Source organism: Centroberyx gerrardi, chromosome 1 (genome assembly GCF_048128805.1).
Source record: "Centroberyx gerrardi isolate f3 chromosome 1, fCenGer3.hap1.cur.20231027, whole genome shotgun sequence".
In the NCBI taxonomy this organism is placed as follows: Eukaryota; Metazoa; Chordata; class Actinopteri; order Beryciformes; family Berycidae; genus Centroberyx; species Centroberyx gerrardi.
Window position 1 is genome coordinate 20,412,862 of NC_135997.1, and position 27,450 is coordinate 20,440,311.

General features: G+C 41.8%; 4 protein-coding genes across 4 annotated transcripts; 2 read left to right on the plus strand and 2 right to left on the minus strand.

Annotated features, from left to right (window-relative positions):
- Positions 1–252: 252 nt before the first annotated feature.
- Positions 253–7,678, minus strand: rhoua (ras homolog family member Ua). The gene is made up of 4 exons (XM_071909436.2): positions 7,100–7,678; positions 6,436–6,494; positions 4,022–4,210; positions 253–3,307 (listed from the first exon to the last, which is right to left on the minus strand). The coding sequence occupies exons 1-4, from the start codon at positions 7,365–7,367 to the stop codon at positions 3,023–3,025; spliced, it is 801 nt and encodes a 266-aa protein (XP_071765537.1). The 5' UTR covers positions 7,368–7,678; the 3' UTR covers positions 253–3,022.
- Positions 7,679–9,062: 1,384 nt separating this feature from the next.
- On the plus strand, positions 9,063–15,075 carry pdcd2 (programmed cell death 2). Its single transcript, XM_071909435.2, has 8 exons — positions 9,063–9,376; positions 10,152–10,260; positions 10,603–10,659; positions 11,469–11,657; positions 12,175–12,336; positions 12,633–12,733; positions 12,898–13,011; positions 13,880–15,075. Exons 1-8 carry the CDS (start codon positions 9,176–9,178, stop codon positions 14,042–14,044), a joined length of 1,098 nt encoding a protein of 365 aa, XP_071765536.1. The 5' UTR covers positions 9,063–9,175; the 3' UTR covers positions 14,045–15,075.
- An 820-nt stretch (positions 15,076–15,895) lies between these two features.
- tbp (TATA box binding protein) lies at positions 15,896–24,409 on the minus strand. Its single transcript, XM_071909408.2, has 9 exons — positions 24,316–24,409; positions 23,562–23,795; positions 21,367–21,529; positions 20,924–21,104; positions 20,223–20,310; positions 19,872–19,963; positions 19,389–19,556; positions 18,416–18,510; positions 15,896–18,193 (listed from the first exon to the last, which is right to left on the minus strand). Exons 2-9 carry the CDS (start codon positions 23,610–23,612, stop codon positions 18,114–18,116), a joined length of 918 nt encoding a protein of 305 aa, XP_071765509.1. The 5' UTR covers positions 23,613–23,795; positions 24,316–24,409; the 3' UTR covers positions 15,896–18,113.
- A 439-nt stretch (positions 24,410–24,848) lies between these two features.
- Positions 24,849–26,841, plus strand: psmc3 (proteasome 26S subunit, ATPase 3). Its single transcript, XM_071909415.2, has 2 exons — positions 24,849–25,824; positions 26,408–26,841. The coding sequence occupies exons 1-2, from the start codon at positions 24,880–24,882 to the stop codon at positions 26,744–26,746; spliced, it is 1,284 nt and encodes a 427-aa protein (XP_071765516.1). The 5' UTR covers positions 24,849–24,879; the 3' UTR covers positions 26,747–26,841.
- Positions 26,842–27,450: the final 609 nt, after the last annotated feature.

The window sequence follows — 27,450 nt, forward strand, 5'->3', positions numbered from 1 at the left end:
ATTTGAGTGTAACCTCACTGTAATCACATAAGATCTATTTTCTGGATGCTTATTTGTATTGTATATTATGTGGTGATTTGTTTAGTTTTCCTACCTGCAAACCAAAATTGCTTTACGGGACAATAAAGATTTCAATTGAATTGTAGTTAATTGAATCTCAAGGGACACCACAGCTCACTCCACTCCACTCCAGTAGAGAACCACTGACTTTGAGCCATACATGCTGGAAAAAAGTAAAAAATAAAAATAAAAATGATATTTAGGGGTTTTATCTGGTCAATATATTAATAATTTTGTTGCATATTCAATAAACCCAAGTGGATTACTTCAAATCTGATACTACCTTAATATTTTGAGGAGAGTTTATATTTTCTGCTGGCAGCACCACTGCCATCATAGAGGCATTTCTTTTTACTGCATGTTCAGACTGCGACAGTAAACTACTTCACTGCATTGCTGCAATGCTGCTCTATCACCCAGTGACTACTTTGAAATTACTCCATTTTGTTCTCGGTTAATGGGATGGCAATTAGCCGAACTTTGTGTTCCAGTATGCAGTATCCTTTTCAGTTCTGCTTTACAAAATGTGACACTTAGTCTATTCTGAGAGAGAATAGAACTAATGGAGGATACAGTAGATGCAGGATAGGAGACTTGTACAATGGCTGCCTCTGTAGTGTTAATTCAGGATCGATGCAGAATGGTGGACTTGTACCATGGCTACCACTGTAGTACAGCAGAAAATTGTATTTTGGATAAAGTAAAAGGAACAGGTGCAGAGCAACTGCATGAATGAAACTTCAGCTCATGAATACTAAAAAAAAAGATTTCACTGAATATGTACATAATTCACACTTCACAGTCTTAGATACACATGATTGCATTGAAATGCTAAGAAAAAAACTCAACTTTATTTTATTCAGTTTGTTATGAACCCTTCCCTTGCTGAAAACCTAGGCAAAAAAGTAGTTGAGTACATTTAAAAATTAAAAACAAAACAAAAAAACACAAAGAGCACTTGGTTTATGTAATCCTATAAGTGCTGACATTTAAGGCTGTTTAAGTGTCTGGAAAGATAAATCAAACACACACCAACTTGTACAAGTAACAGCAAATGTGTTTTTTTGCCCGTCTTGCTGACACAAGTTTCTGGTTGACAGGAAGAACATTTTAAATGGATACCTTGGCATTTTCAATTTTAGCCTGAATTTTTCCTTCACAAGGTACTTTATCACATAAAGCCTCTGCAGTGGCCCCTCGGCTACCATAATGAGCTAGTTTGTGGCTTGTGGTACCAATACTGGTCCCAATAAGAAATGCTTACGATTCTAACACGCTGTTCAGATAACTGAAGTAACAGTACACAGACTTTTTCCACACAATGTGATAGAGGTGAAGAGAAACAAACGACTAAATCCAAAATGTCCTGCTTAAGGTCAAGTGCTAGCTAGAATCCATGAACAAATACAATGATTTACATTTAACAGGTAATCGCCACAGACTGTATAGTCCTTCAGTACTAATGCAGGATAGATGGAAGCATGTCAATGGCTCGATACAATGTTGTGCTTTGTGAAAGGATATAACTTGTTGTTAGAGAACAATACTAGTTTTCTGTCATGTGGGTCCTGTGACATTCTTGACTTGACATGTTTTGTGCTGATTCATCACTGTCCAGGCTTCCGATAACGGTGGAAATCTCACAGAAGTGGAAAAAGATGAGGTGTTGCTTCCTATCAAGGCAAGAATGGCATATGACCCACATGGAAAACATGTTGGTATTATCTTTTAACATGGGCGCTTTTCCAAACAAGATGTGATATATGCGCCACACCTAATTCCAGAAATAGTTCTGATCCAGACTAAGATTAAAAATGATTTAGGCCGACAGTGAACTATAGTCCAGGTTCCACACCCAGGTTAAGAGGTCCAGGTGAAAAGATTATTCTAGGCTGCACCACAGTAACTTGTGTAAGGAACTAGGAACCAAGAACCAGGATAAATCTATTACCTGTTTAGAAAATGAACAAAGTCTGCATTTTTATCTAAGACAATCCCAGGTAAGTTCAGAGAACCCAGTCAGAGTAAGTAATATGCTAGACTAAATTTGAACAGGGGCTGGGCTTTTGACTAAGATATGACTTTTTTTCATGTCAGTTTCATGTTTAGTGATGAAACGATCAGATCTGGGTCAGAAAATTAAAAATCAGGCGTTCTGTTCATGTGTAAATAAGGACAAGGTTTGATCTGGCAGCAGTACCTCCTACTCATGTTGACTATCAGAACCAGGCTACAATTAGATTAGACAAAGAACATTTAGATGCATAACAGTCCTAAGTTTAATTTAGGTCACACAGCAGTATCAAGTTTAGACCACTGTCAGTCCAGTTCCAATACTTCATCCCACTAGACATCAGACTAAACACAAACCAAGTTCTGAAAATCTAATTTTTTGTTCCTGTGCAAATCTGGACCAGGATCAGTTTTATCATTCTAGGACACACAAAAGTATCTCATTCACCATGCTCAGTCTTTTGGAAACAGTCGTAACCCAGGGTCTTAACAGTCTTAAGTCCAGGGTCGTACTTGGTGTGTAAGTTCCACTGTAGGCCACACAGCAGTATCTCCTCCGCTAGTGGACTCGCACTGGGACCAGGCTGAAATTAAACCCAGGTTAGAAAAAGGACCAAATTTAAGTAGATCCTAGGTTCATTCTAGGACACAGCAGTACGGTTCTTTGTCCAGAACAGGCTCTACTAAAACTGGGCTAGGCTCAGTAGTAAATCTCATCCATGATAAGATTAAAAACATCTAGAAAAGGGACTAAGTCTCGATTTAGATCCAAGACAGTCTTAGTTCGGTTCAGAGTTGAGTTCTTCCTCCATCAGGCTCCATTAGAAAGACAACAAACCCAAAGCTAGTCCAAGCTGGACCAAAACCCAGCTGAATCCAGATCCGGCTAAGGTCAAAAAAAGGCTACAGTTAAGACAGTATCAAGACCCAAATCCATAGCAGGTCTACCCTAGGCCACACAGCAGTACCTTTTCCACCACGACTTAGACAGACTCTTCATCTTGTCTGGCGTCTGCCTCTGCTGTTTTTGTCGTTTCTGTTTCCCTCCCAGGCGCTTATGGGAGTTGTAGTTCTGCAGGCTGGCCAGTATGGCCGCGTCGAACACTTCTTTCAGGTTCTTCTGGGTCAGGGAGGAGCACTCCATGTAGGCCACCGCTCCGATCTCTGCCGCACAGTCCCTGGCGTCCGCTGGGTCTACCGGCCGCTCCCGGTACTTAGCCAGGTCGATCAGCACCTGAAGAGAGGAGACAAGTTTTTTTTTTTTAAAACATGGTGCAAGATTCCTGTTTTTCTAAGTTTTCTAAGATAAAACATTGTAAAATGTCTTTTCAATTCATGGAAACTTGAATTTTTGGAGATATGATGTTTCAGCAAGACACTGACGACATGTGATTTATAAAAATGTCCTGTTAGCTCAACTGAAGTACAACTACATAGTAAGAAAGATCCAGCATGGTAAGAAGATGAAGTGCAGACATCCTCTCAGAGCTTGCACAGCATTCAATCTAGAAACACTGGTACTTTCCATATGGTTAAACATGATAGTGATTTCTAGCAGTAAAACACCGGCCCCAAACCAACAGGACGTCTGTGAACCCTGATATGACCAGCAGGTGCTCCAAAAACAAACAAGTTCACGGTTGACTCTCTTGTGTGACTCTACAAACCTCAGCAAAGAGTCTTTGTAAAACACACATTAAAGGAGCTACGTGTACTATTTTTTAAACATCATCATTGTTAAATGAATTGTGATACAGTGGTAAAATTACCTTAAACAAATGAGTTAAAGAAGATTTTTAGCCTCTATATCATGCCAGTAGTATTGATAGCACTAGTGTTTGACAAGATCTTGCTTGTTTTCCATAATTATACTAATGTCTCAAAAATTACTGTCGTATCGATTTATTGATGTTAAAATGTAGGAAGCGTAGTGGAAACTTTAACACACCTTAACATCCTCTCTAAGGTCGCACTGCGTCCCAACGAGGACGAGCGGGGCGAGGGGGGCGTGTCTACGGATCTCCGGAACCCACTTCTCAGGAACATTCTGGAAGGAGGCGGGGCTAACTACGCTGAAGCACAGCAGGAAGACATCGGCATTGGTGTAGCACAGAGGCCGCAGCTTGTCAAACTCATCCTGGAGGCGAGGCGGGTGAAAAGGGGAGAGTGTTGAAGGCAGAGAGCTTTTACAAATCAATAACTCAATATAAGCAATACAATAATTATTTTAAGATCATTTAGACAAATAGCATGGTAGGCAGTTATCATCAGCATCCTGTCCATCCTGGGACAATTAGAGGGGGGGAGTGGAAGAAAGAGAGGGAGAGGAAAGGAAAGAGAACGAGGAAGAGACGGGGGGGTGGGGGGTGAGAGAGACTGAGTGTAGACACAGCCAGGAGCAGCAAGAAGGGAAAGGGGGATGAGAGAGGGAGGGAGAGAAAGTCATGAGATGCCTTGATAACTTCAAAGAAGAGGAAGGAACACAGCAGAATCAGATTTAGTACCAGCGGTGTTTGAAATCCAGCTTTCGAGGTCTAACTCTGTGTGTGTGTGTGTGTGTGTGTGTGAGAGAGAGAGAGAGAGAGAGAGAGAGAGAGAGAGAGAGAGAGAGAGAGAGACAGAGAGAGGGAGAAAGAAAGAGAGTGCCATCCTTTAGCGTTGAGCTGAGTGAAAAAAACTGGCTAGCATTCCACTCAGGCTTCTGTTTATTGACAGATTAACTATGAAGATATGTCATGTTTCTCCTTCTCCCTGTCTCTCTCTGTCTTTCCCTTTATCTCTCCCTGTATCCTTCCTCTCCCTGTGATCCTCCTGTTCATTCAGACCGTGTGTGGTGCGTCATGGTACTTCCTGAGGACATGATGACTGTGATGATGATGATGGTGGTGGTGGTGGTGATAATTCCCTTCCTCACTCTGTGATGTGACAGGTTAACCCTGGGCAAGGGCAATGTGTGTGTGTGTGTGTGTGTGTGTGTGTGTGTGTGTGTCTGAAATCTGAACAATTCAGATAGGTTCCATAGATCGCCCCTCTATGACCTTTATTCTTTATGTTTATTTCAAACCAATGGAAGAAGACATCTTTCATTCTCAAATTTCCTGAGAAGCTCTTGACATAATGACTAAAAGCTAAACTAAAGCTTATATTTTGCCAATATCTTTATTGATAAGCAGCCATTGCTTCCCACAGATCACTTGTCAATCAAACAGTGTGGTCAGTACTGTGATATTTTAACTTCGATTTTCTGTTGCTGAAGTGTGAGTTTCTGTAGGTGGCGCTCTTTTCTTTGTCTGTTCAGCCATGGTGGCTATCGCTGCTCAAGCTAACTACCCAGTTCTTCTTCTATTTACTCCAAACAAAACGCATCACTTCCTGTGTGCCAGAGGATTTTCCCCAGGAAAGACCTACTTGACACCAGGTGTTTAGAGCAGTAAATGTAAACACTTTCATGAACTGGCTATAGGTTGAATCACTATTGTGTTATATCAATCGCCAATAGATAATAACAGTAGCAAAACAGACATTTATGTATATGATGATGTCATGGATTGTTACGTTAAATGCAGTTTGAAGCTACACTTCTCTATTATTTCTAAACATTGAAGCAAACTGGGCTTTTATTTTTAGTTTTGGTGGAAGCTGAAAGTTCCAAAGAATTTGTTTTCCATCAGCCAGTACTTACATGCAAGAATCTGTTTACATATCCGTAAATTGGCAAATGAACAGTTCACAGTCACAGCACAGTTTCCAGCAGTCCACAGTCCTGCTGGAAAGTTGCTCAGGTCAAAAAGTTTCCCTGGGTAATTATAACATAAAACCTACCTGTTGATTCAGAATAAACTGTTTTACAAAAATGTGTCTTTGTGTGTCAAAGATTTTATTAGTGTAACCAGGCAGAATCTGGATACTTTCTTCAGGTGACAGGATGATTGATCCTGTGTTTTCACAGCAAAAGAAATCTCTCCTTCTCTAGATGTTTCTTGGCATAGCAATGTAAGAAAAAGCTATTTTATTTTCCATACAAAAAGGCCTTGTGGTAGGGCAAACACTGCTTTTTCTGTTACAGGCTGGAAAGAAAGAAAGAAAGAAAGAAAGAAAGAAAGAAAGAAAGAAAGAAAGAAAGAAGCAGCTCACTGCCCTTCTCTGTGAAGGTTTCTTCCTCTCTCTCTCTCTCTCTCTCTCTCTCTCTCTCCCTCTCTCTCTCTCTCTCTATCAAGGGGACATTGTTTCTAGTGACATTCCAGCAACAACAAAACAGTACAACAGGAAATACGAACGCAGCTGTATGAGTGTGTGTGAGTGTGTGTGTGTGTGTGTGTGTGTGTGTGTGTGTGAGTGAGTGTGTACATTGAAGTTACTGACCTGTCCAGCTGTGTCACAGAGCTGTAGTTTGACCGGCTGCCCATCCACTGACACCACCGCTAAACACACACACACACACACACACACACACACACACACACAATCATAAGGTCAGCAACAATGTAACAATATGTTTATTTGGCAGTCATAGCTATCCCATTGAAATTAATTTAGTAGTTAAGGTCTATATGGCCATCAAAAGGATTCATATTCTGCCAACAACAGTCATATAATCTTAAAACTGACTACAATACAGATCCAACAACTCCTGTCTATTACTCTACACTTGTAAATTCAACCCAAAACGATCATACTAATAGTGAGTTTATAGTAATCTGATTGTACTTTATTACATTTTTTTTTATCTCCCATGGTATTACTGCTATATTTCTATAGGGACTCATAGTGTGTCTCTGTCACTCAGTAGTGAGTTAATGGTGACCTTACTGTCATTTATGGTATTTTGTGTCTGTAATACTACATTACTACAGGCCTGCTATATTATTCCAATGGGGACTTGTAGTGTTGCTGTGATATGTGTAGCCTAATTTATTACAGGATTACTGGAGTGCTTTTGATCAGGGAAGCTGCCTTGGTGAAAGCTGCTGACAAAAGATAATGTTAGGCTACATCAGAAACTGTCTGTCTTTCCTCCATGTTTTACCTGAGAAGTTGTCAAACGCGGTCGGGACGTACTCGGTGGGATAGCCGTTGGTGGTGTAGCTGACCACCAGGCTAGTTTTCCCCACAGCCCCGTCCCCGACCAGCACACACTTCACCCGCCTCTCCCCTCCGCCGGCTCCCGCCGACCCTGCCCCGGACCGCCGAGCCCTGCCGGAGCCCCTGTCCCGGCTCCGGAGCCTCCTCGGCGGGACGGGGGGAGCGGGGGACACCGCTGCTGGTTTGTAGTCCCCATCGCCCTGCGGAGGCATTTGGCATGAGAAGAGGGTGGAAAGTAGCTGGAGGAGAGCCGAGGAGGAGATTCAATCCTGATATGGGCCAGTTTCTGAAGCTCCCATTCTTCCGTTATCAGCTAGGCTACAAAACGGTTAGTCCAACTGACTTTTTGTTGTCGCGACTGTCCGTTTTCTTTTTGTTTCCATGGTTAAATCCCGAAACTTTGAGTCAACGCCGGACAGCTGAAAGTCGAGGCAGTTCCCATTTGAAGCGTCGCGACGATAAACTGTGGCCCGGTTAAAATGAAAAGGGATTTAATCCTCCGTCTGCAACAGTTTCTCTCCATTCAGTCCAATGGACAGACCCGACAGACAGCCCCTTCCTCGTGAACCAGATGACATCATGAGGGAGGGAGGGAGGGGGGAGAGAGAGAGAGAAAGAGAGAGAGACTGTATTAATCATTTAGGCTATTATGATTTATTATTTGAATGTTTTTTTGTTTTGTTTTGTTTTTTTAATTACAGTGACAGTGCAATGAAGAGTGTGGGTGATGAAAACACAACACAGATCCTACATTTAGAAAGTAGTGCAACACACACACACACACAGGAACAGACAATGGCAACAGATGTTTATTGGTATTGTTTTTTAATCTTCACTCGATTGTATTTAGGCTATCTTTATACGGATCATCTAACTTTCATGCCAATAAAACAGACTGAATTGAATTGAATTGAATTGAATTGAACTGAATTGAATTGAGAGAATTAAAAGTGAGAGGGGAAGGAAAGGGAGAGGGAAAAGGAGAGGGAACGATATACAGAAAATGAGAGGGGCAGAGAGACAAAGAGATAACTGAACTGACTTATCAGTTTAGCAGGTGGTTATCAGTATAATAACTGGAACAACAAATAAAGAAATTGGAGACCATGTGGTGGGATAAATATTCTGCAATCCTGTCTGATAAATCTGCTTCAAGTTTAGTTCTGTCAAGTTTTCCCTGTCATTTTCCCTTTGGTTTCAGTTTATATAGCCTATTAGGTCTATAATCAGTCATTGTATTTTCTTGCTGTGTTGAGGTTTATTGTCGTTTAGTTTATTTTACCCTGTGCATCAACATTGTTGTCATCTTGATATGTGTGTATTGAGGTGATACATTTTTTTAAGCCACTTGGGATTTTTCTTTTATCTCACCCGTACAGTTCGTATTTTTATGTGCTGTCTATTTTAACATTTTCATATGCACAAATGAACTGAGCTTACTTTCATTTCATTTGGGGATATGACAGTGAGGGACTTTACGGGAATGACTGTTCTCCTTATTATCTCAACTAGCGTAGGTCTACTAAATCATATCAACAGAAATCTTATCATCTTATCAAAGGCATTCAAATGTCTGGGAATCCCGATCTAACACACTAAAAACATGTCAAGGTCTCCATCTGGTGGACAAATGGACACATGCCCCAGGTTATCTTCTATAAAACCTCTTTGCACACGACGGACAAGCAACCTCATATAACACGTTGTGGGATTTGACAGCGGCTCTGTCGTGCAGAAATTAACCGGGTGTCTCGCGGCTTGACATGAGCTACTAAATATAAAATATGTTTCCTTTCAAAGGTTTTCGTTCCGGTGTTAAAACTCAGAGTGTTGCGGAACGATGTACCGGCCGGTCAGAGTTTCCTCCGGACGGGTTTCAGAGCAGGACCCACGCTGCACGCTGTTGTGTTGTGGTTGTGACAGCTGACCATCCACATTCTGCAGAGATTTCCAGGACGACTGATGCCACTTTTACACAATTCCTAGACATATAACACCTGTCGCAGAGAGCCGCTCTGAAATGGCCAGCAACACAAGCAACATATCGGCGACTGAGGTTGTTTTGGGTTTTCTGGAGGATGCGGAGCCGTGGCGCCTTCGAGGCCCGCAGTTCCCCAGTAAAGTCGGAGGGAAACCGGCGTGGCTGAGCCAGACAGACCTGCCCCCCGTGTCCGGGCTGGAGTGTGAGATATGCCGCCTACCCATGGCCTTCCTCCTGCAGGTTAGTGTCGTGGAGGGGAAAGTGGGTGCAGTTAAAGGAATAGTTCAGGCCAAAATGAAATTCATCTACTCACCCCAGTGTTTGTAGGACCATCAGACACACAGCGCCCGTATATCCATCTCAGCCTTCTCCCAAACTATTGAAGTTAACGGGACCATCTTTTTACAGCTCTCAAAACAAGTATAACATGTACATCACATTTTCACCAAACAGCTCGTGCAGTATATGGCAAGTGTTTTCTTGCCAAGTGTTGTAGAACGTGCCAACAGTCGCGCGACTCTACAGTAGCAAGCAGTCTACCACCAGTTTAATGAGATGCTGTAGTGTGCGCGCGACTAGATGAGGAGACAGCAGGGATGGAAAAAATAGAATAGAAATAGAACAATAGAATATAAACAATTGTGTGGTTATATAAACATATGCAACTGACAATTCCAACATGGGAAAGAGTATGTATTACTTACATGCATGGGTTTACTCAGTTGTTACTTACATGTTAGTTACAGAATCGATTTCTTCCTTAAATATGGATTTCTAATTATAATATGAAATATGTATAAACATAACATTCTAAAAATATACAAGTACTCAATTAGAGCTTTACTCTATTGTTTCATTAAAAAAAAACACACACACTGGTGTTGATGCCACTTCCACAGAGCCTTCCAGTTCCTTAACAGCCTTGCCTTGCACAGTGTTGGACTCATCTGCGTTGCTGTTTAAACCCCTAAAGCTGCTTTGTGTCGTTACTCTTCTCTCTCCATCTCTGCTGCAGGTTTATGCACCAATTTCCGGTCATGACAGAAGCTTCCACAGAACACTGTTCCTGTTCTGCTGCAAAACTCCTGACTGCTACGCACGCAACGACAGCCGCTGTTTGAAAGGTACCAGGAAAGATTACTGTTGCTTTGTGTTTTGTTTTTCAAATGTTTTTCATACTTCTTGTTGTCAGGTATAGGCTATTGGCAAAGGGCAGCTCTCTTTAACTTTCTATCTTCAGTCTCTGCTTTCACTCTTTCCTCTCCCCTCTTTTATTTTCCTCTCCTCTTTTATTCTCCCCTCCACTCCTCTCTTTTATTCTCCTCTCCCCTCCTCTCCTCTCCTCTACCCTCTTCTCCCTTTATCACCTCTCCTCTGTTCTCTGTAGCATTTGTGGATAATCTTTAATCAGTACACAGTGTCATCTAGTTTTTTGACAAACTCTTTTGTTTTCTCCTTCTTATCAGTATTCAGAAGCCAGCTACCGAGGAGGAATGAGTTCTACCCCTACGACCCTCCACCAGGTCTGTAGATTTGACTGAATGCCAGCCAGACCTACAGTATAAATGTTCATCAATTCTCAACAAGTATTCAAACTAACTAACTAACTATTCAACAGATATTTTGTCCAGGTTTGATGTAAATGTTGTTTGTGATGTCTGGACAGAATTAATGTAGTCAAGGTGGGTGCCTGCCTCAATGTGCTGATCTCTGCTATGGCGTACAGATTTTTTCTGCCATGTCTGACAATCAACAGGCCTCATTTATTAATATTTCTGCGTGTTTGGAATGCTAAAAACATTGGACTGAAATCACAGGGAACATGAAATTGACAAACTAAATATTGAAACATTGATTATTGTCTTATTTGCGGGGTAAATGTTTTAAATTTGCAGTTTAACAATGGTTTGGCATTGATGTATTCATCTATTTCTAGTTAAATTAGGTTCACTGTTAGCTGGATGTACTCAGTGAGGACTTGGTGAATAAATGTCATGGTTCATCCAGAGGAACACATCCTGCAAAAAGCCTCAAACTGAAATGCTGGAGGCCAATAAATATCACACAGTTATTGAAGAGTATTGTCAGTGATCCACAGTACCTCTGTGTCTCTAAACGTTACCTTAACTTCTGGAATTGAGAAAAACTGGTTTACTATTGACAGGTTTTGGTATTTTACATTGTGTTTTCAACAGCTTGACTTTGTCCAAGGGTCATAAAGCATTTTATACACCAGGAAGACAGCTGTCATTTACAGGAAAAAGGCAACATTGGAGATGAAAGGATTCTGGCAGGACACCCAACACTGATTATTTATTTATTTATTTTGTAGAGGATGAACCCCCCAGTGATCCTGAACCGGACCAGAGTGTGTTGCCTTTCTCCGGGGTGAAACTGTGTTGGGTGTGTGGTTGCCCTGGTAACAAAGCCTGCTCCCGCTGTCACACTGTAACCTACTGTGGCAAGCAGCACCAGACCCTCCACTGGAAACACACACACAAGAGGGAGTGCTGCAGTCAAGGTGTGTGTGTGTGTGTGTGTGTGTGTGTGTGTGTGTATGTGCATGTGTGTTATTATCCATTGGAAGAAAGATGGACACACCTCTATATGTTCAGCAGTGGTGGGCCACCGCAGTAAGAAAACTAGCAGTGTGTAATTTTAGAATTTGTATTTTGTTCCTGCCATGATTTTTGCACAAATCAGAGCAATCCTGTCATGGTACCTGCAATTTCCTGACTCCACTTTTCAAAATGGCACAAATCGGCCATATCAGTTTTGAAAGTGTCACTAGCTCGGTTGTTGATACGAAGTGGAGGGCTTCCCCTCCACACAAGCCTTGTGAGTGAGGTTTCTAGCATCTAGTATGTTCACTTTGAAATACTTGAATTGAAATTAGATTGAACCGCATTTTGACTGAATGTACCAGCCAGGTGCTAACTCCAACTGTCCAGAGCGTTGGAGTCGAGGAGTGGAATCAGTACCTGCCATGGGGAAGATTTAATGTTTCTGCTGTATCTTCTGTCTGTCTCTCTGTGTAGAGGCCTCCGTCGTCACAGCCTCTCCATTCCTCTTCCCCGAGTCTGAGCTGGTCACTGAGCCTGAGGAGGAGGAGGAGGGAGAGACGAAGGAGGACAAAGGAGAGGAGGAGGAGGAGGAGGAGAGCGCTCAGACAAGTGTAGACTGTCCTTCCCTAGCAGACGGTAAGCTTTAAAATATGCCTGGCATGGTGCAGATCACATGGTACACGCCTTGGACGCCCCACATGAAGTGTTTTGAAAAAGTGAACTCAGTATTGAGAAATGCTTGTAACAAATTGTGAAAAACTGTATCTTTCTATCTATGTCTTCCTGGCTAGGTATAAAATGGGAAAACAAATATCTATCTGTCAGTTTATCAATATGTCTTTCCAATCCATCTGTTCTTTGTATCCCATCCATCCATCCATCCATCCATCCATCCATCCATCCATCTACCTGACCTTCCCTCCTCCCTTCAGCCTTAGCAGAAACAGACCTGGAGGAGATGGCCATGCATGAGACTGAAGACAACAAAGTGTTCCAGCGGTTTAAAAAGAGGATCGCTCCAGAACCACACCAGGTAAAAAAAACAGAAACAGAAAAGACTGTAATGGAATAGAGTAGAACAGAATAGAGGTGTTGTGATTCCTCATTTGCATGTCAATCAACACACTTGATGCGTAGTAGGAGTGAACCAGACAGATGTTTTTCTCTCCGTCGGTCTAACAGTGCTGTTATTTTTAGGTGCTGCGCTACAGTCGAGGGGGCTCTCCCCTCTGGGTCTCGTCTCAGCACATCCCCTCTGATCAAGATATCCCACCATGCACCTGTGGCGCCAAGAGGACCTTCGAGTTCCAGGTAACTGCTGAAACTCAATATTCTGACCTCTTACTCACTTAGTCAGCCTTACTCCTGCCCTTTTTCTTCTCCTCGCCATGCTGTCGTTTCCTCTCTCCTTTCCCAACTCCCTTCTTCTTTTCTCCTTTTCCCCATCTTTCATCTTCCTACCATTGTGCTCTCTTTTTCAACTATACACTCATAAGTACTAATGTGATATTGTGTGCTATTTGTAGAAACTCACTGAACGTATTGATGATGTCAATTGATGTGTGTTGTTCCTATGTTTGTAGTTGGTTTTTAAAGCTGTGTTTCAAGCAGGATCAGAAATTAACAGGGGCTTGGGGCAAAAATGCTGTGGAAAACATAAAGTGCCTGTAAAATTAAAAATGAGGGGACAAAAAATGGCTCCAACAATTTAAGAGTTCCCATTTATTGCATTTCACCCTTTTCACATAGTTTTCATTGAATTGTCAAATAGTTACACGTGAATGTGACTACTCTGTAGGTGAATCATGTGAGCCTATGACCGGGGGATTCTTTCCAGTGCATTCTGGGTGAGAAAACTGGAGCGGGTTTTGATAAGAAAACATCTGAGAAAATGTCTCAGATTGGGTACTGTTTTATGTGATAGTATATTATGATTTAAAATAAAAGTGTCAATTTGCCAATATGCAATGCAAAAGTATTATTTAATTATTCAATAAAATTGCAACCCAAAAAGGACCAAATGCCCCTAAAAATCAGATCAAGGTGCAAAAAATGCCCTCCGAAAAAAACAAAAGCCTGGTTTGGACTACACTGAGTGCTAGCATATATAAAAACTGTATGGAGTCTCTACTGGAGCCAGCAGAGGTATTGATCAGTGTGTGTGTGTGTCTCTCTCTAGGTGATGCCCCAGCTGTTAAACAGTCTGTGTGTGGACTCTACAGGTGTCAGCATTGACTGGGGGACGCTGGCTGTCTACACATGCTCCGTTAGCTGTAACCACGACAACCACTACTGCCCCGAGTTCATCTGGAAGCAGGACTTCAGCTCAGAGCAACACATATAGAGACAATATCCATATTATTTCCCTGGTCCTAACTAGAGTCTTTGTCCAAAGAGTTTGGGACTCTACACTGATGTAGTAATATATTACTCCACTGATTGGAGTAATACCTTTTTCATTTGAGCAATCACACGTTTTTCTTTTTTATATTGCCCAGAAATGTCTCTCTCCCAGTTTAGTGGACTGGACAAGCACTGCTGTTCTTTGTATGCAAATATTTAACAACAAATCAATTATATAAAGCTTTGAGTGGAATGGAAGATCAAATTTTACTGTATGGAGAAGTTTTGGGACATAACATCGACCATCTGGGTTAGAGCCAAAGATCCTTTAAGATACTCAGTAGCTTTCTGGAGGAACAACTCAGACTTGATTACATTATTTTCCCAGAAATGGACGGGGTGTGTATTGACAGTGCCTCATCTACAAGCTGAATACATTTCTTAACTGATCAAATGTGTGTTCTTGTTCTTCATGATATAGACATTTTTAAACATCATGTTGTGATCCTGCCCAGTGGGTCACCCATCTCCACACCTCCATTAGACCCCATTCAAATTCTGGCAAGTGACAATTCTGACAAGTATTGGCCACTGGCTATGATTCAGACCTATGCAGTTATGGTTAATTTCCATTCTCAGCTTGGCATACTAGGTGACTGGGCTGCCGGGGCTAGTGACCAGTAAACTTACAACACATGACCATGTGCCTGATCATATACTGAACAGTTGCCAACACTGTTACTGTTCAAATAAAGAAGCATCTATCTGATTTTCAGCCCTTTTCTGTGTGCAAGGCAGACACCAGACATTACAATGCAGTTAAGATTCTAGATTTCGATCAGACTTACTTATTCACAATAGGAAGTCTAATTTCTGACCTTTTGTATCAGACCTGATCTTTTTATTGCCGTCTAAATTGTCCCATGGAGATAATTGAAATTCCATCTATCTAAAAGGGGGAAATCAAATTCTCCCCATCACAGTAAGATCAGATGTGTCACAAAGAATCAAAAACAGATCTTCTGTGGCTGTGTAAATGGAACTAATCTCCATTAGGTTGTCTCATGTCACAGTGGGAAAAAATATAGGCTCAGTATCTCGTTATAATGAGAAACTTTTCTCGTTTTAACAAGATCTTTTTCTCGTTATGAGATTTTTTTTCGTTATAACAAGATATTTTCACGTTATGACATCTTTTCTCGTTATTACGACATACCAACTTATCTCATAACGAGAAACGTTTCTCGTTATGACATACCAACATATCTCGTTATAACAAGAAACTTTTCTTGTTATAACGAGATATCAACTTGATTGTGTCTGAGTCAGGATGAGTTGAGTGAGTCTGATTGTTGTTGCTGAGTTGTCTCATTCCATGAGTCTGAGTCAACTTGATTAAATCGTGTAAACAAGCCATTCTCAATTTCTCCGATGTCCATAGGCTGTTTTCTCATTAGGTTATAGATCTTTTTCTCATAACAACATTCGAAAGTTTCTTGGTATCTTGTTATAACAAGAAACGTTTCTCGTTATGAGATAAATTGGTATATCGTAATAACGAGAAAAGATGTCATTATAACGTGAAAATATCTTGTTATAACGAGAAAAGATCTCATAACGAGAGAAAAAATCTCGTTATGAGATACTGAGCCAATGTTTTTTTTATTTATTTTTTCACTGTGACATCAATACGCTGCTGTAGTAAATAACTAATTACAACAGTACTAAGCTTTACACACAAATGGCTCCTAGTTATTTTTATAAATCATTTATCTACAACTTGAAAATGATCTTCACTATCAAGCTGATGAAATTTTCTCTTATACAGTATACGTATATACACAGGTTCAAGAGAAGTTAGTCACCACCATGATCCATCAGAGTTACCTGTAGTCAAGTGACTCACTCACTTTTACTTTGTTTAGTTGGAAAAATATACTACTACTATATTTATACACTAATATACTACTAGCTATGCAGTGTGACCAAGTTAATGGTATTTCTTGTCTTTTTCAAAAAGTATGTTTACCCATTTGCAATAATCAATAGCCAGAAAAAGTCTGGCTATTGGAGTCGTGTGTGTATTGGACAATTTAAATTCTGTATCCAAGTTATTATAAAGCAAAAAGCAGCTTTGACAAGACAGCCAATATGTACACATTTAATTCTGCACAGTGCAGCAAATAAACAACTTTAAGCCAGAAGCAGAACTGCATTCTGATGTGACAGTGCTTCCATGGTCTTCTGCTGCGCTGCTGCTAATCTCAGAATGCCAGAGTGAAAACTGGATTTATCCCTCACATATTTTACCATTCTGTCCATACAGATGCCGACTGGCAAATACCAGATGGCCATGCTGACTTGGGGAGAATAGTAGCCAAATACATGTTGAATACTTGACAGAAACCTTGATAATTGCTAGATTTTTCAAATGTTGTAAGGGATGTGCTCAGCTGAGATCTTGTTGGTGTGACAACACAACTCAAGCACACCAAGTAGTGCCAAATATTTAGCCATATTTAAATATAATTTTGTGGCCAAGTCTATGGCTGAACACACAGTATGGACAACCAAGACAGCATAACTTCAGCAAATTACTTTGCCTACGCTAAAGAATAAGTCCTTAAAAGAAAGCTCTTAAATATCATTTTAAACAGGGAAAAAAATAACAAAAGAAAAACGAAGTACGTATAAACATGGCAACATGATGCATAGTTTGTCCCACTATCATACTGCCTTTCAGTGCTAGTGAATGGAGAAGGAGCCACAATACTAAGGTAATAATACAGTCAACCTTCTGAGGTAAAGTAGCTGGGCTCTTCTTTCTCTCAGGAACAACAGGAGCTTTTCTCCACACTTTGGTTCCTCGTAGCCCAACTGTTATTCACATTGATTTTGTCCCAATTGTTGATCCTCATCCTTCCTACAGGCAACATTTCCTGTTAACTCAAAAAGTTGCCACGTATCATCACCTTCAGGGATGGAGTCAGTATACATTAAATTTAAAATAACAAAGGTTTAACTATTAAAACACTCATTTCTGAATCATAACAAAATTGATTGTGTCTATAGAAAATTCCTGGCTGTCTACACTTTGAATTGACCCCATCCCTACCAGAGATAAAATGTACAAACAATTTCAGGAAGACCATCTATGAAGTAAAGCATGGCAACACAAACCTTGGAGAGCTAACCAACACCTTGATAAGAACATTATCCGGGACTAGGGCTCGGGCCAATTTACTTTCAATTCTGTCACTTCAAAACTTAAGAGCATTCAATTTTAGTTATTTCTGAACAGATTGGATAAGACAAACTTCTCATGTCAGTTTTTCCCATATTTGAATTTGGAAGAAAATCCACTTCCTGCATTAATGGAATTAGAATCGAACTCAACCCAGATCCCATTGATATGAATGTGGAAGATACTTCATAAGGATAAAACTCTGAAACTGAGACTATTTCTTCCAAACAAACCGATCAATAAAGTTGTAAATTCTTGAACTGTAATCGTAACACATAAAAGGAATGTGAGGCAGACAGACCCGACAGCACATCTTGAGACAACTGGGGGAACTGAGTGGACAATTAATAAAAACGTAGTTTACAAAACTATTAAAAACTGCTTGAAATGAAACAAAAAACAGTACAAGTCAGGCTGCCTCCCATCTGATCAGCAGGAGTTCCTCCATTTTCTTCCAGTCTGCTATTTACAACCAGGGATGTGATCAAGACAACAGAAAAAGCCTGAAAAAACTGGGGGAAACTTGAAGGAAAACAGGAAGCCGCCTTTGGAAAATAATGGAAACTTGCATGTTTAAAATGTACATTCAGATGTGATCCAAACAGCAACAAAGGCCTGTAAAAAATGTGTGTTCCTCAAAAATCTGAAGTACTGGGGAAAGCACTGGGAAAAAAAAAAATAAAAAAAAAAGGAGGACTGATCACATCCCTGTACAACAGCCTTTATGGCAGTCCACTTTTAGATTCAGACGTGACTTAGAAAAATAAGAGTAAGAAGAGAGGGGGGTCGGGGATGGCAAAGGGAGGAGGAGGAGGAGGGGACGGGTCTACGTTGTCTTGCGGAAGCCTTTCAGGATGGGGTAGATGTTCTCAAACGCCTCGTAGATCTCTCCTCTCACCTTGGCACCTTCACACACAGAGGATATCAGTTACTACATGGGATTTATACTGGCGAACATTATGACAGAAACAATCAAGATACCCACTCATATTCAGATTCTATCCATTTCTATTTGATAACAAATAATAATTTGAATTTGAGTTTTTGAACATACAAGGGCACAAAGGATTGTAATCATAACCAATAATCAGTTAACTGGAGCAGTTAGCAGAGAAGAGCCCAACTTACCCGTCAGTACAACCTTCCCAGAGACGAAGATAAGCAGGACGATTCTGGGTTTGATCATTCTGTAAATCAGACCTGGAAACAGTTCCGGCTCGTAGCTGAAACAGACAGGCCACATTATTTAAATCATTAACATTTATAAGCTGATGTAAATGCTACAAGTCTGGCTCATAGCTCTCTGCATATTGTCTGCAGTCTATATTCTGAATGTCATTTACCAACCATCCAGACTATAAATGTAAGGCTCCAGGTCTGAACTTTCAGAGGAAATCCTGATTGTAAAAATACTATTTGGAGGTCTTTCTTCTGCAAGTCTCAATGTCAGCACAGCACAGGCAGAAGATAAGCATGACTTCACATATGTTGACAAGAATAAACCACAGGCACTGGGCTTCACAACAGGGCTGCCCACCACTGAAACCCTTTTCTGAGCCAGTAAAAACTCCTGTTAAAGAGTGTTCATACTATTTTGCTTTTTTAGTAGAAGAAGCCTCAACTGCCTCAACAGCCTCAATTTTGTGCTGATAACAAAAACAGGTGTACAACAAACTCATAGCTGAAACTATCAGCAAACAGTACTTACTTAGCAATACAAGAAGTTTCCACAATACAGCCAACATGCTCCCATACTGACTCAATATGATCAGAGTTCCTGGAAATTTGCTAACAACTACAACCAACTTTTCCAACTGTCCTTTCTACACTTTCATTCTGGTTGTCGTAAACTGTCAGCTGCCTACATACCGTGACATCCCCCCTCTTCTTTAATGCGATTAGTCAGCTTGCAAAAAATCATGTCATGTGCGGTCCTTTAAAAAGTTTAACTTTTCTCAACTTTAGAATACTCTGCCTAAAAAGAAGCCAGGTGCAGCGCTTTATCCAATGTTTTCCGTCTCCCTTTGATGTAAAAATCGCACTGGCAGTTACAGTGTGAACAGGGCTTTAAGCTGCACAGAACATAAAATAAACTAGTTACCTGCTAAACTGTTGGTGAGTGAGGACCAGTCCTTCCAGCCGTATGGGGAACTTCACATCGCAGCTGCCCACCATGTTCTGAATCTTAAAGTCCAGGAACTTGGCAGGGAAGCCCAGCTTCTGCACCACACGGGCATACTTCCTGGCAGCTAACCTCGACTGCTCCTCACTAGAGAGGAACAGTAAGGAAGAGGTGGGAGGAGGGGAGAGAGGAGGATGATGGGGAAAGATGAGGAGGACAAGGGGGCGAGTATTGAGGAGGGGAAAGGAGATGAGATGGAAAGACAAGAAGGGAGAGAAGTTCAAACCAAGTATTTATTCAAATAGCGTCAAGGCAATGCCCACTATCATACAGCGAAGTGTTTTGTCACATGCATGTTGTTGCTAGCAGATTTACAAATCAACATCACTTCTACCTTTAACCATGAAAGGTTGCCTTTGTATCATGGTCTTTAAAACAATATCTAGTGAGTGGTGTGCTGACCTCTTGGCTCCAGTGCAGACCATCTTTCCAGAGCTGAAGATGAGAGCAGTGGTTCTGGGCTCTCGTATTCTCATGATGACCGCAGCAAAACGCTTGGAGAGAGGGAGGGGGGGCATATTATTACTGACGTCTGACGTATTACTGACTGTTCCCATCTTGTAATAAATTGATTAATTCTATCAGCCACATAGCTGTTTGTGTGTTGGGGGCAAAAACCACAAAAACAGCAATCTATATCAGAAATCAATGGAACTGCTGTGCCTAAAATAGCCGATAACCCTAAAAAACTGGCCAAAAAGTCACATTGCTGGGCATCACACAGAATTGTTTACGGTAATGTGTCGGTCTCACCTTGGGGTTGTACTCGGCGTTCCTGGCTCTCAGGGCGATGGTCTTCAGGTCCAGTTTACAGCCCAGATTCACTGTAGATACAATGTTCCTGATAGTAGGGAGAGGGAGGAAGGTAAGGAGAAAGATGAAGAAGCAGGAAGACAGAGAAAAAAGAAAGGGGCAATTTTACATTTAAAAAGGTCCCATATTATTCAGCTTTCATGATTTTGTTTTCAAATATACTCTGACGCAGGATAAGAATAGTGTTCATGATGTTTTGCAAATAAATATAGTTTAGTTAAAAGTTGAACTGAATTTGAAGAGTAAATCCTTGCAGGCAGAACAGTCACAATACTGGACCCTGATTGGTCGACAACACCAGCTCCTCTATTTAAAATGAGGTAAAGCTGCTAAGTGGAGGCTTTCCAGTTCCATTGCTGCAAATTGGAAGGATTTTTCATAATTGTTTAGCATGATTTTTGTCCGTGTGTGTGCTTCCTCGTTTGAGTATATTGCACTAGGCTACATTTTGATTAAGGTAACTTAAATCAGGAAAAAAAAAAATTCAGAGAATTTCCAACAGCATTGGATTCAGCTCGCCAATCCCCGATGTATTCGTCCAGTCACACTACTCTCTGCATCTTTCCTGTCTCTCTCCAGTACTTACTGTCTAATAAAGCAAAAGTGCCATGGAATCACATTTTCAAACTCTTGAAACTCACTGTAGCTGTGGTACTATCCCAGAGCTCTCTGAGGCTGGTGTGGCAGGAGTGATGGGGGTCATGGGGGTCAGGGGGGTGGTGGTGTAGAGGGGGGTGTTCCCTGGCAGCGCTGTGGTGGTGGAACCCCCTACCGTCTGGGAATGGAAAAGCTGAGGGGTCTGCCCTGACGTCCCCGGAAGGCCTGGAAAAGAGAGAAAGATTGTTTTCTTGTAATATGATCTGATAATGTAACGACACTTTGCCTATGATCCCAATCCCAGCAACAGTCAATGTTGTCCCCATCAAACACTGTGTGTCCCGTTGCATCCATGCAGTCCAAAGTCGTTATTTCATTAGATACTATAATGATCATTATAGTTTGATTAGGATTAATTCAAGGAACCCAATATGGGGTTGTGATCTGAGGTTGGGAAAGCGTGGAGAAGAAAATAATCCTATCTTACCTGTGCTGGCCTGCTGTGCCTGCTGTGCCTGTTGCTGCTGCTGTTGTCTCTGTTGTTCCTCCAGAATCGACAGACTGTTGGTGTTTTGGACTGGCTGGGGTGTCAGGCCTGAGCCGTAGGGCATCATGGGACTGAAGATAGGCATGCCTGGGGTCATGGCACCCTGCACAGGGACAAGAGGCATTGATTTGGGATCTGGCAGAAATTTTATGGGCAGGTGATATGGACAAAATGTCAAAATATTTTGTGATATTATCACAATATCTTTCAGTTTGCTTTTCTAAAGCTAGGTTGCAAGTTACTGGAAAGTGCAACCCAAATGGTAAAGGTACAGTACATTTGTAGCCTTTAAAAAACAGTATATGTCAAGACGAAACAAAAATGTAAATTTTAAGTGTATTAAACATAAATAGAATAACAACTTAAAGACCATAGGATCGGTCAAAGTAGATTTTCAGACCTATTTTAATGAATTCTAGTAAACTTCTAGTCACAAATTAAAGGAACAGAAAACTCAGTTAGCTGAATAAAGAACAGACCTTTAAATGGCTTGTACATCTTTAAGTTTCGCCTGCTATTTTCTCGGCCATGAAATAGCGGTTCCAGAATTTGTTTTTGCAGCAAGACGTCGCGTAACCACCACTGAGGAATCTATTGAAACCTTCTTTTTCAACCCTTTTGTCACGAGTCATCCTTTGCTAGGTAAAACATTACAGCATCCATTACCTCTTGTCAGTATTTTTCTTTTAATAGGGAGTGCTTCTCTCCAGTAACTTGACTAGTGTTTGATGCTGCCTTTAACTGCTCCCTTATTCTTTTTGCCAACAATTGCTGACACAGATTCCATTAAAAACAACAACATCGACAACTGTGTGATCATTTAAAATTCCAACTTTCCCTGTCACACTTTGGTGGGTTGATAATATCTGAAGGCAGCATAGGTCACTTCCTTTGGCTGTTCTCAACCATGCGCTCGAACAAGATGTTGAACCACACAATTTTTAGCTTTTAGGTTAGTAGGAAAGTTATGCAATGACTTGGGTGAAAGCAGTAAATGTATAGGCCTACAGCTATAGTAAAGGTCAGGATTTGAAATTATATGTGGATTGTAGGCTACTGTAATGTGATATGATGTCCACAATCTCCCTGTGAAGGCAAATCAGGACAAAATTTTACACAATGGCAATGTAACATGTTATTATTGTGAGCCACTACAGCCCAATCAGTATCTGGAAATCCAGAAAAGCTAAAAATGTCAACAGTAAACAATGCCTAACTGTTTCTGGTAATTCATTTCACACCTACCACTCATATCTATGTAAGCTTGTCCATTCAGCTGTCTAGAAGAAGGGTCAATCTATTCTTAATCTACACCCATTACCCCAGTGACTGGACTAACATGTAAGTGCAAAATTCACACATCTTGTAGAATGCCCAAAAACTCTCCCCATTTCTCTGACGACCAACTTCATTCAGAAGCATTCATCTTGCTTTAGGTAGTGGAGGATTTGGAGGAAAATGAGGAAGAGTGTTATCAATGTTAAAAACTCCCCTTCTCAACAGGTGCTTGACTTTGGTTCCCTACCTGCAGACTGTAAATTCTTAAAAACATTCAAACTAAAATGGAGTGGATGGCTGTTGTTCATTTTGTTCTGACTAGTAGGTAGGCTTTTAAGGAGTAATTTTGGCCTTTGTAAGTGTGTATCAAGAGAAACAGGAAAAAGCTAGGGTGCCGGTAGTGAATACCGTGAATACACACTTCCAGGGCCGCTAGTATCAGAGGTTTACCCTCCGCAAAGTCTACAAAATTTAGGGGGTGGTGGGAGCTGGAAGACTAGACAAGCTGGCTGGAGACCTGAAAATTCATAGTTCAAATTGCCAGACCAGCTGGGAAAATCTAGGGAAAGTGAATGAATACCTCTCCTCTACCTCACTACCAAGGGTTAGGGTTGGTCACAAGTCACACAACCCAAAACTGCTCCAATGGGTCTGCTCAGTGGCCGACAGTAGAAGACTGTGTGTGACTGTTGTACTCTGCAGCTGTGTGAATGAATATTTTTGTTGTTTGTATGAATATGAAACAGGTCAATGCTGAAACAGATCACACATGCTCAGCAAACCATTCCCTGGACAAATAAAGTTTTTAAAGTGTTTTAAAACAGGTCAAATGTTGCTTTAAATCAGCTGTCAGTTACCTGAGGGGAGGCCAGCCCCTGGAAGGGTGGCAGACTGTTGTTCTGGTCCATCTCTTCACCTCTTTCCTCTCCTTAGCTCTGCTGCCACCGAGGGAGGCTGGCAGTCACACGGGCTCGGTAACGTTAGCTTAAATGTTGTTGGCCAGGGTCTGCACTGGAGAAAAACCAACAACAAGCATGTGCTGGAATTTGCAGAATGTTTCCTTCTGGCTCCTTCTCTTTGATAGCAAAGTCCTGCAAAGACAGACAGAGTTAGATAACTGTGACACTACTCATATACTTCTCATATTACTTTGACTAATGATTTGTCGCCGTGTATCATTCAAGTCGAGCGAACATTTTTTAAATATGACGCCGGTCATCAGAATCCATGTAGCTGCACTGGTGGCGCCAATAGAATCACAGCAGAGTCTGCTAACCAGCTTTAGCGTTAATCATTTTTGCTTGTTCATTCACTTGGGTACCAACCGGCAATGCATTAATTAACTCGTGAATGCAAGATAGAGTTGACAAAGAAAATTCAGTACCTAGGTGGTTTGCTAAGGTGGCTAGATAGCCTCCAAAAGATAACACAACAAACTGGTTAGCTAAAGTTAGCCGCCGAGCTACCGTTACCATGATTAGTCGACCATTAAGTCAAAACCCTTGTGGCCACAGTGAGAACAGTGAAATACTGCGCTTTAGTGATGCATATGGGCTGCAAAGCATTTTGACATTTGCTAGTACAACACAGGTTATGTTCCCATTGACTTACTCCCACTCTCTCTCAAGTCCAATCAGCAAAAATCACATTTAAAACAGCTTCGCATTCGTATCATGCTCGGGCTTTGCGCTCGCGAAGGCTACACCCGGAAGGATAACACTTCTTTTCCGGTGTGTCGAAGTTCATTTAATATCCATCAAATTTGTGTGAATTAGTCTATGGCTCCATGGTCTATGGTGTGAATGGTGTAACGTAGGCTAGCGGAAGATGTAGAACATGTACTTATTAGCCATTAGAAATACAATAAAGTGAGGGACATTTTGAGAAATAAAGGCTGGACAGGGATGGAATTTCAAACGGCTGCTGGGCTCAGGTGTTTGTACATGAGAGATTAAAAAGACACTATTCGGTTTTCTTTCAAAAACATGTTTTACACTGTAAAAAGATGATGTATCGCTGTTATAGATATATATTGTAAAAAGATGGTGTAGCGCCACGACTCTACACACTCTAGTACAGTAGGTGGCGGTACTCACATTTGACGTTGGTTTTTCTATCCGGCAACAAACTAAAAGAAAGAGAAGAAGAAGAAGTTCAGTTCGTCTCAAAGCAAAAATGGCGTCGCTGAGTGACAAGTCAGTTTGGGACGAGGTGGAGGATGGAATCGGGGAAGAAGTGTTAAAAATGTCCACGGAGGAGATCGTTCAGCGCACTCGGCTCCTGGACAGCGAGATAAAGATCATGAAGAGCGAGGTGCTCCGGGTGACCCACGAGCTCCAGGCCATGAAGGATAAGATCAAGGAAAACACCGAGAAAATCAAAGTGAACAAAACCCTGCCGTACCTGGTGTCTAATGTCATCGAGCTTCTGGACGTGGACCCAAACGACCAGGAGGAAGACGGGGCCAACATCGACCTGGACTCCCAGAGAAAAGGAAAGTGCGCCGTCATCAAGACGTCCACCAGACAGACCTACTTCCTGCCCGTGATCGGCCTTGTGGACGCGGAGAAGCTGAAGCCCGGAGACCTGGTCGGAGTGAACAAAGACTCCTACCTGATCCTGGAGACTCTGCCCACCGAGTATGACTCCAGAGTCAAGGCCATGGAGGTGGACGAGCGCCCCACGGAGCAGTACAGCGACATCGGAGGGCTGGACAAGCAGATACAGGAGCTGGTGGAGGCCATCGTCCTGCCCATGAACCACAAAGAGAAGTTTGAGAACTTGGGCATCCAGCCTCCTAAGGGAGTGTTGATGTACGGGCCACCGGGAACCGGGAAAACTCTGCTGGCCAGGGCCTGTGCTGCTCAAACCAAGGCCACCTTCCTGAAGCTGGCAGGCCCACAGCTGGTCCAGATGTTCATTGGAGACGGAGCCAAGCTGGTGAGAGATGCCTTTGCCCTGGCCAAAGAGAAAGCCCCATCCATCATCTTCATAGACGAGCTAGACGCCATCGGGACCAAGAGGTTTGACAGCGAGAAGGCAGGTGACAGAGAAGTCCAGAGAACCATGTTGGAGCTCCTCAACCAGCTGGATGGGTTTCAGCCCAACATGCAGGTCAAGGTAATGCTGCCGCCACAAATACAGCTGTGTTTCACATTGTACACCACCACAGTATCAGAGGAGACCACCGACAACAGATTTCACAAACTGATACAGTAACCTGTTTTCCGCTGGTGACTTTGTGCATCTTACCCAACTCAGCCTACCTGACCGCACATAACCCAAAAACCTGTGGGAAATACTGATAAAGTACTAATAAAGTCGAAATGTTCAATTCTAAATTATTTAAAAATAGAACACACACATCCAGTAAGGCTGTTTTTCAGGTGCAGAACAGAAAAAGGTAATAAAGAGAATTCGACTCTATTTCTCAAAATGAGCAATAAAATATAGAGTGAATAGAATAGGCTATATAAACATGAAATATGGACACATAGGACAATACAGAATGAAACATGAGCCAAATGCATTTCCACTGACTATAAAACAGGAATAGTGAGTTATATTTACAGTTACAAGTATTATTATATTTTATATTTACTGATATCTTGAACTCAGTCTGGGTTGTCTAGACAGGAACACTCAGTTACAGTCCCAGTTTCTTTACTTGCATTAACTACATTAACATTGTGCTTGTTTCCAGGTGATTGCTGCCACCAACAGAGTGGACATCCTGGACCCAGCGCTGCTCCGTTCGGGCCGTCTGGACAGGAAGATCGAGTTCCCCATGCCCAACGAAGAGGCCAGAGCTCGGATCATGCAGATTCACTCCCGCAAGATGAACGTCAGTCCCGACGTCAACTACGAGGAGCTGGCCCGCTGCACCGACGACTTCAACGGAGCCCAGTGCAAAGCGGTGTGTGTGGAGGCCGGTATGATAGCGCTGCGTCGCGGGGCCACCGAGCTGAACCACGAGGATTACATGGAGGGAATCCTGGAGGTCCAGGCCAAAAAGAAGGCCAACCTGCAGTACTACGCCTGAGGACACCGCCTGTGTCTGTGTTTGTATGCTGTGATTTTTGAAACCGTTGTTACAGTTGTTAATTAACTTGAGTTAATAAAAGGAAGTAGCATATAGTATAAGTGTTGTTGTTTTATTTCTTCTTCCTAAGCAGGGAGAGTGGAGTCTGTTTGAGGATGGTTTTTACTGTTTCCAAGTGGTTCAGGATGATCACACCATTTGTCTCCTTTTGACGAAATGACATTCTCTAACTCAACATAAGAACTGACCCGGTGAAATAGACTGTTCAATCTGTAGTTCACTTGTTTATGGAGTGGCTTAAATTGGGCTCTATGGAAGGAGGCTGTTCCAGACTGGCTCAGGCTTGTCACAATAAGGGAGACCGGACACAACATCCAAGACTCAACAAAACATTTATTTAAAGTAGAATTAACAAAACTAAGAGCATAGTTATGGGGTGTGTAAGTCAGTGGTATCTGTAGTGCAGGGCATGCATGGATGGGTGTAGAGTGAAAACAAAGTGACAAACAAATGATGGCAAAAAGGGAGAGGTCCAAAAAAAGTCAGGAGGGCCAGCCCTTTAAACCCCTAGCAGCTCTGAGCAGGTGTAACCAATTTGGCTCAAAAGTCCAGATGAAACGGTTGGAGGAAGAGACACCACCTCATAAGGTGCTGGTTTGGGTACTGAAGTGAATGTAGGGAACGTATAGACCACCAGAGGGCCC

Excerpts from the sequence above, each read along its gene's own strand:
- rhoua (XM_071909436.2), bottom strand. The coding sequence starts at position 7,367 with ATGCCTCCGCAGGGCGATGGGGACTACAAACCAGCAGCGGTGTCCCCC. Across the intron at positions 6,495-7,099 it reads CGCGTTTGACAACTTCTCAG|CGGTGGTGTCAGTGGATGGG; the intron begins GTAAAACATGGA and ends GTGTGTGTTTAG. Across the intron at positions 3,308-4,021 it reads ACCTTAGAGAGGATGTTAAG|GTGCTGATCGACCTGGCTAA; the intron begins GTGTGTTAAAGT and ends TCCTCTCTTCAG.
- pdcd2 (XM_071909435.2), top strand. The coding sequence starts at position 9,176 with ATGGCCAGCAACACAAGCAACATATCGGCGACTGAGGTTGTTTTGGGT. Across the intron at positions 10,261-10,602 it reads CGACAGCCGCTGTTTGAAAG|TATTCAGAAGCCAGCTACCG; the intron begins GTACCAGGAAAG and ends CCTTCTTATCAG. Across the intron at positions 13,012-13,879 it reads AGAGGACCTTCGAGTTCCAG|GTGATGCCCCAGCTGTTAAA; the intron begins GTAACTGCTGAA and ends GTCTCTCTCTAG.
- tbp (XM_071909408.2), bottom strand. The coding sequence starts at position 23,612 with ATGGACCAGAACAACAGTCTGCCACCCTTCCAGGGGCTGGCCTCCCCT. Across the intron at positions 21,530-23,561 it reads AGGGGCTGGCCTCCCCTCAG|GGTGCCATGACCCCAGGCAT; the intron begins GTAACTGACAGC and ends GTCCCTGTGCAG. Across the intron at positions 20,311-20,923 it reads GGGATAGTACCACAGCTACA|GAACATTGTATCTACAGTGA; the intron begins GTGAGTTTCAAG and ends CCCTACTATCAG.
- psmc3 (XM_071909415.2), top strand. The coding sequence starts at position 24,880 with ATGGCGTCGCTGAGTGACAAGTCAGTTTGGGACGAGGTGGAGGATGGA. Across the intron at positions 25,825-26,407 it reads AGCCCAACATGCAGGTCAAG|GTGATTGCTGCCACCAACAG; the intron begins GTAATGCTGCCG and ends GCTTGTTTCCAG.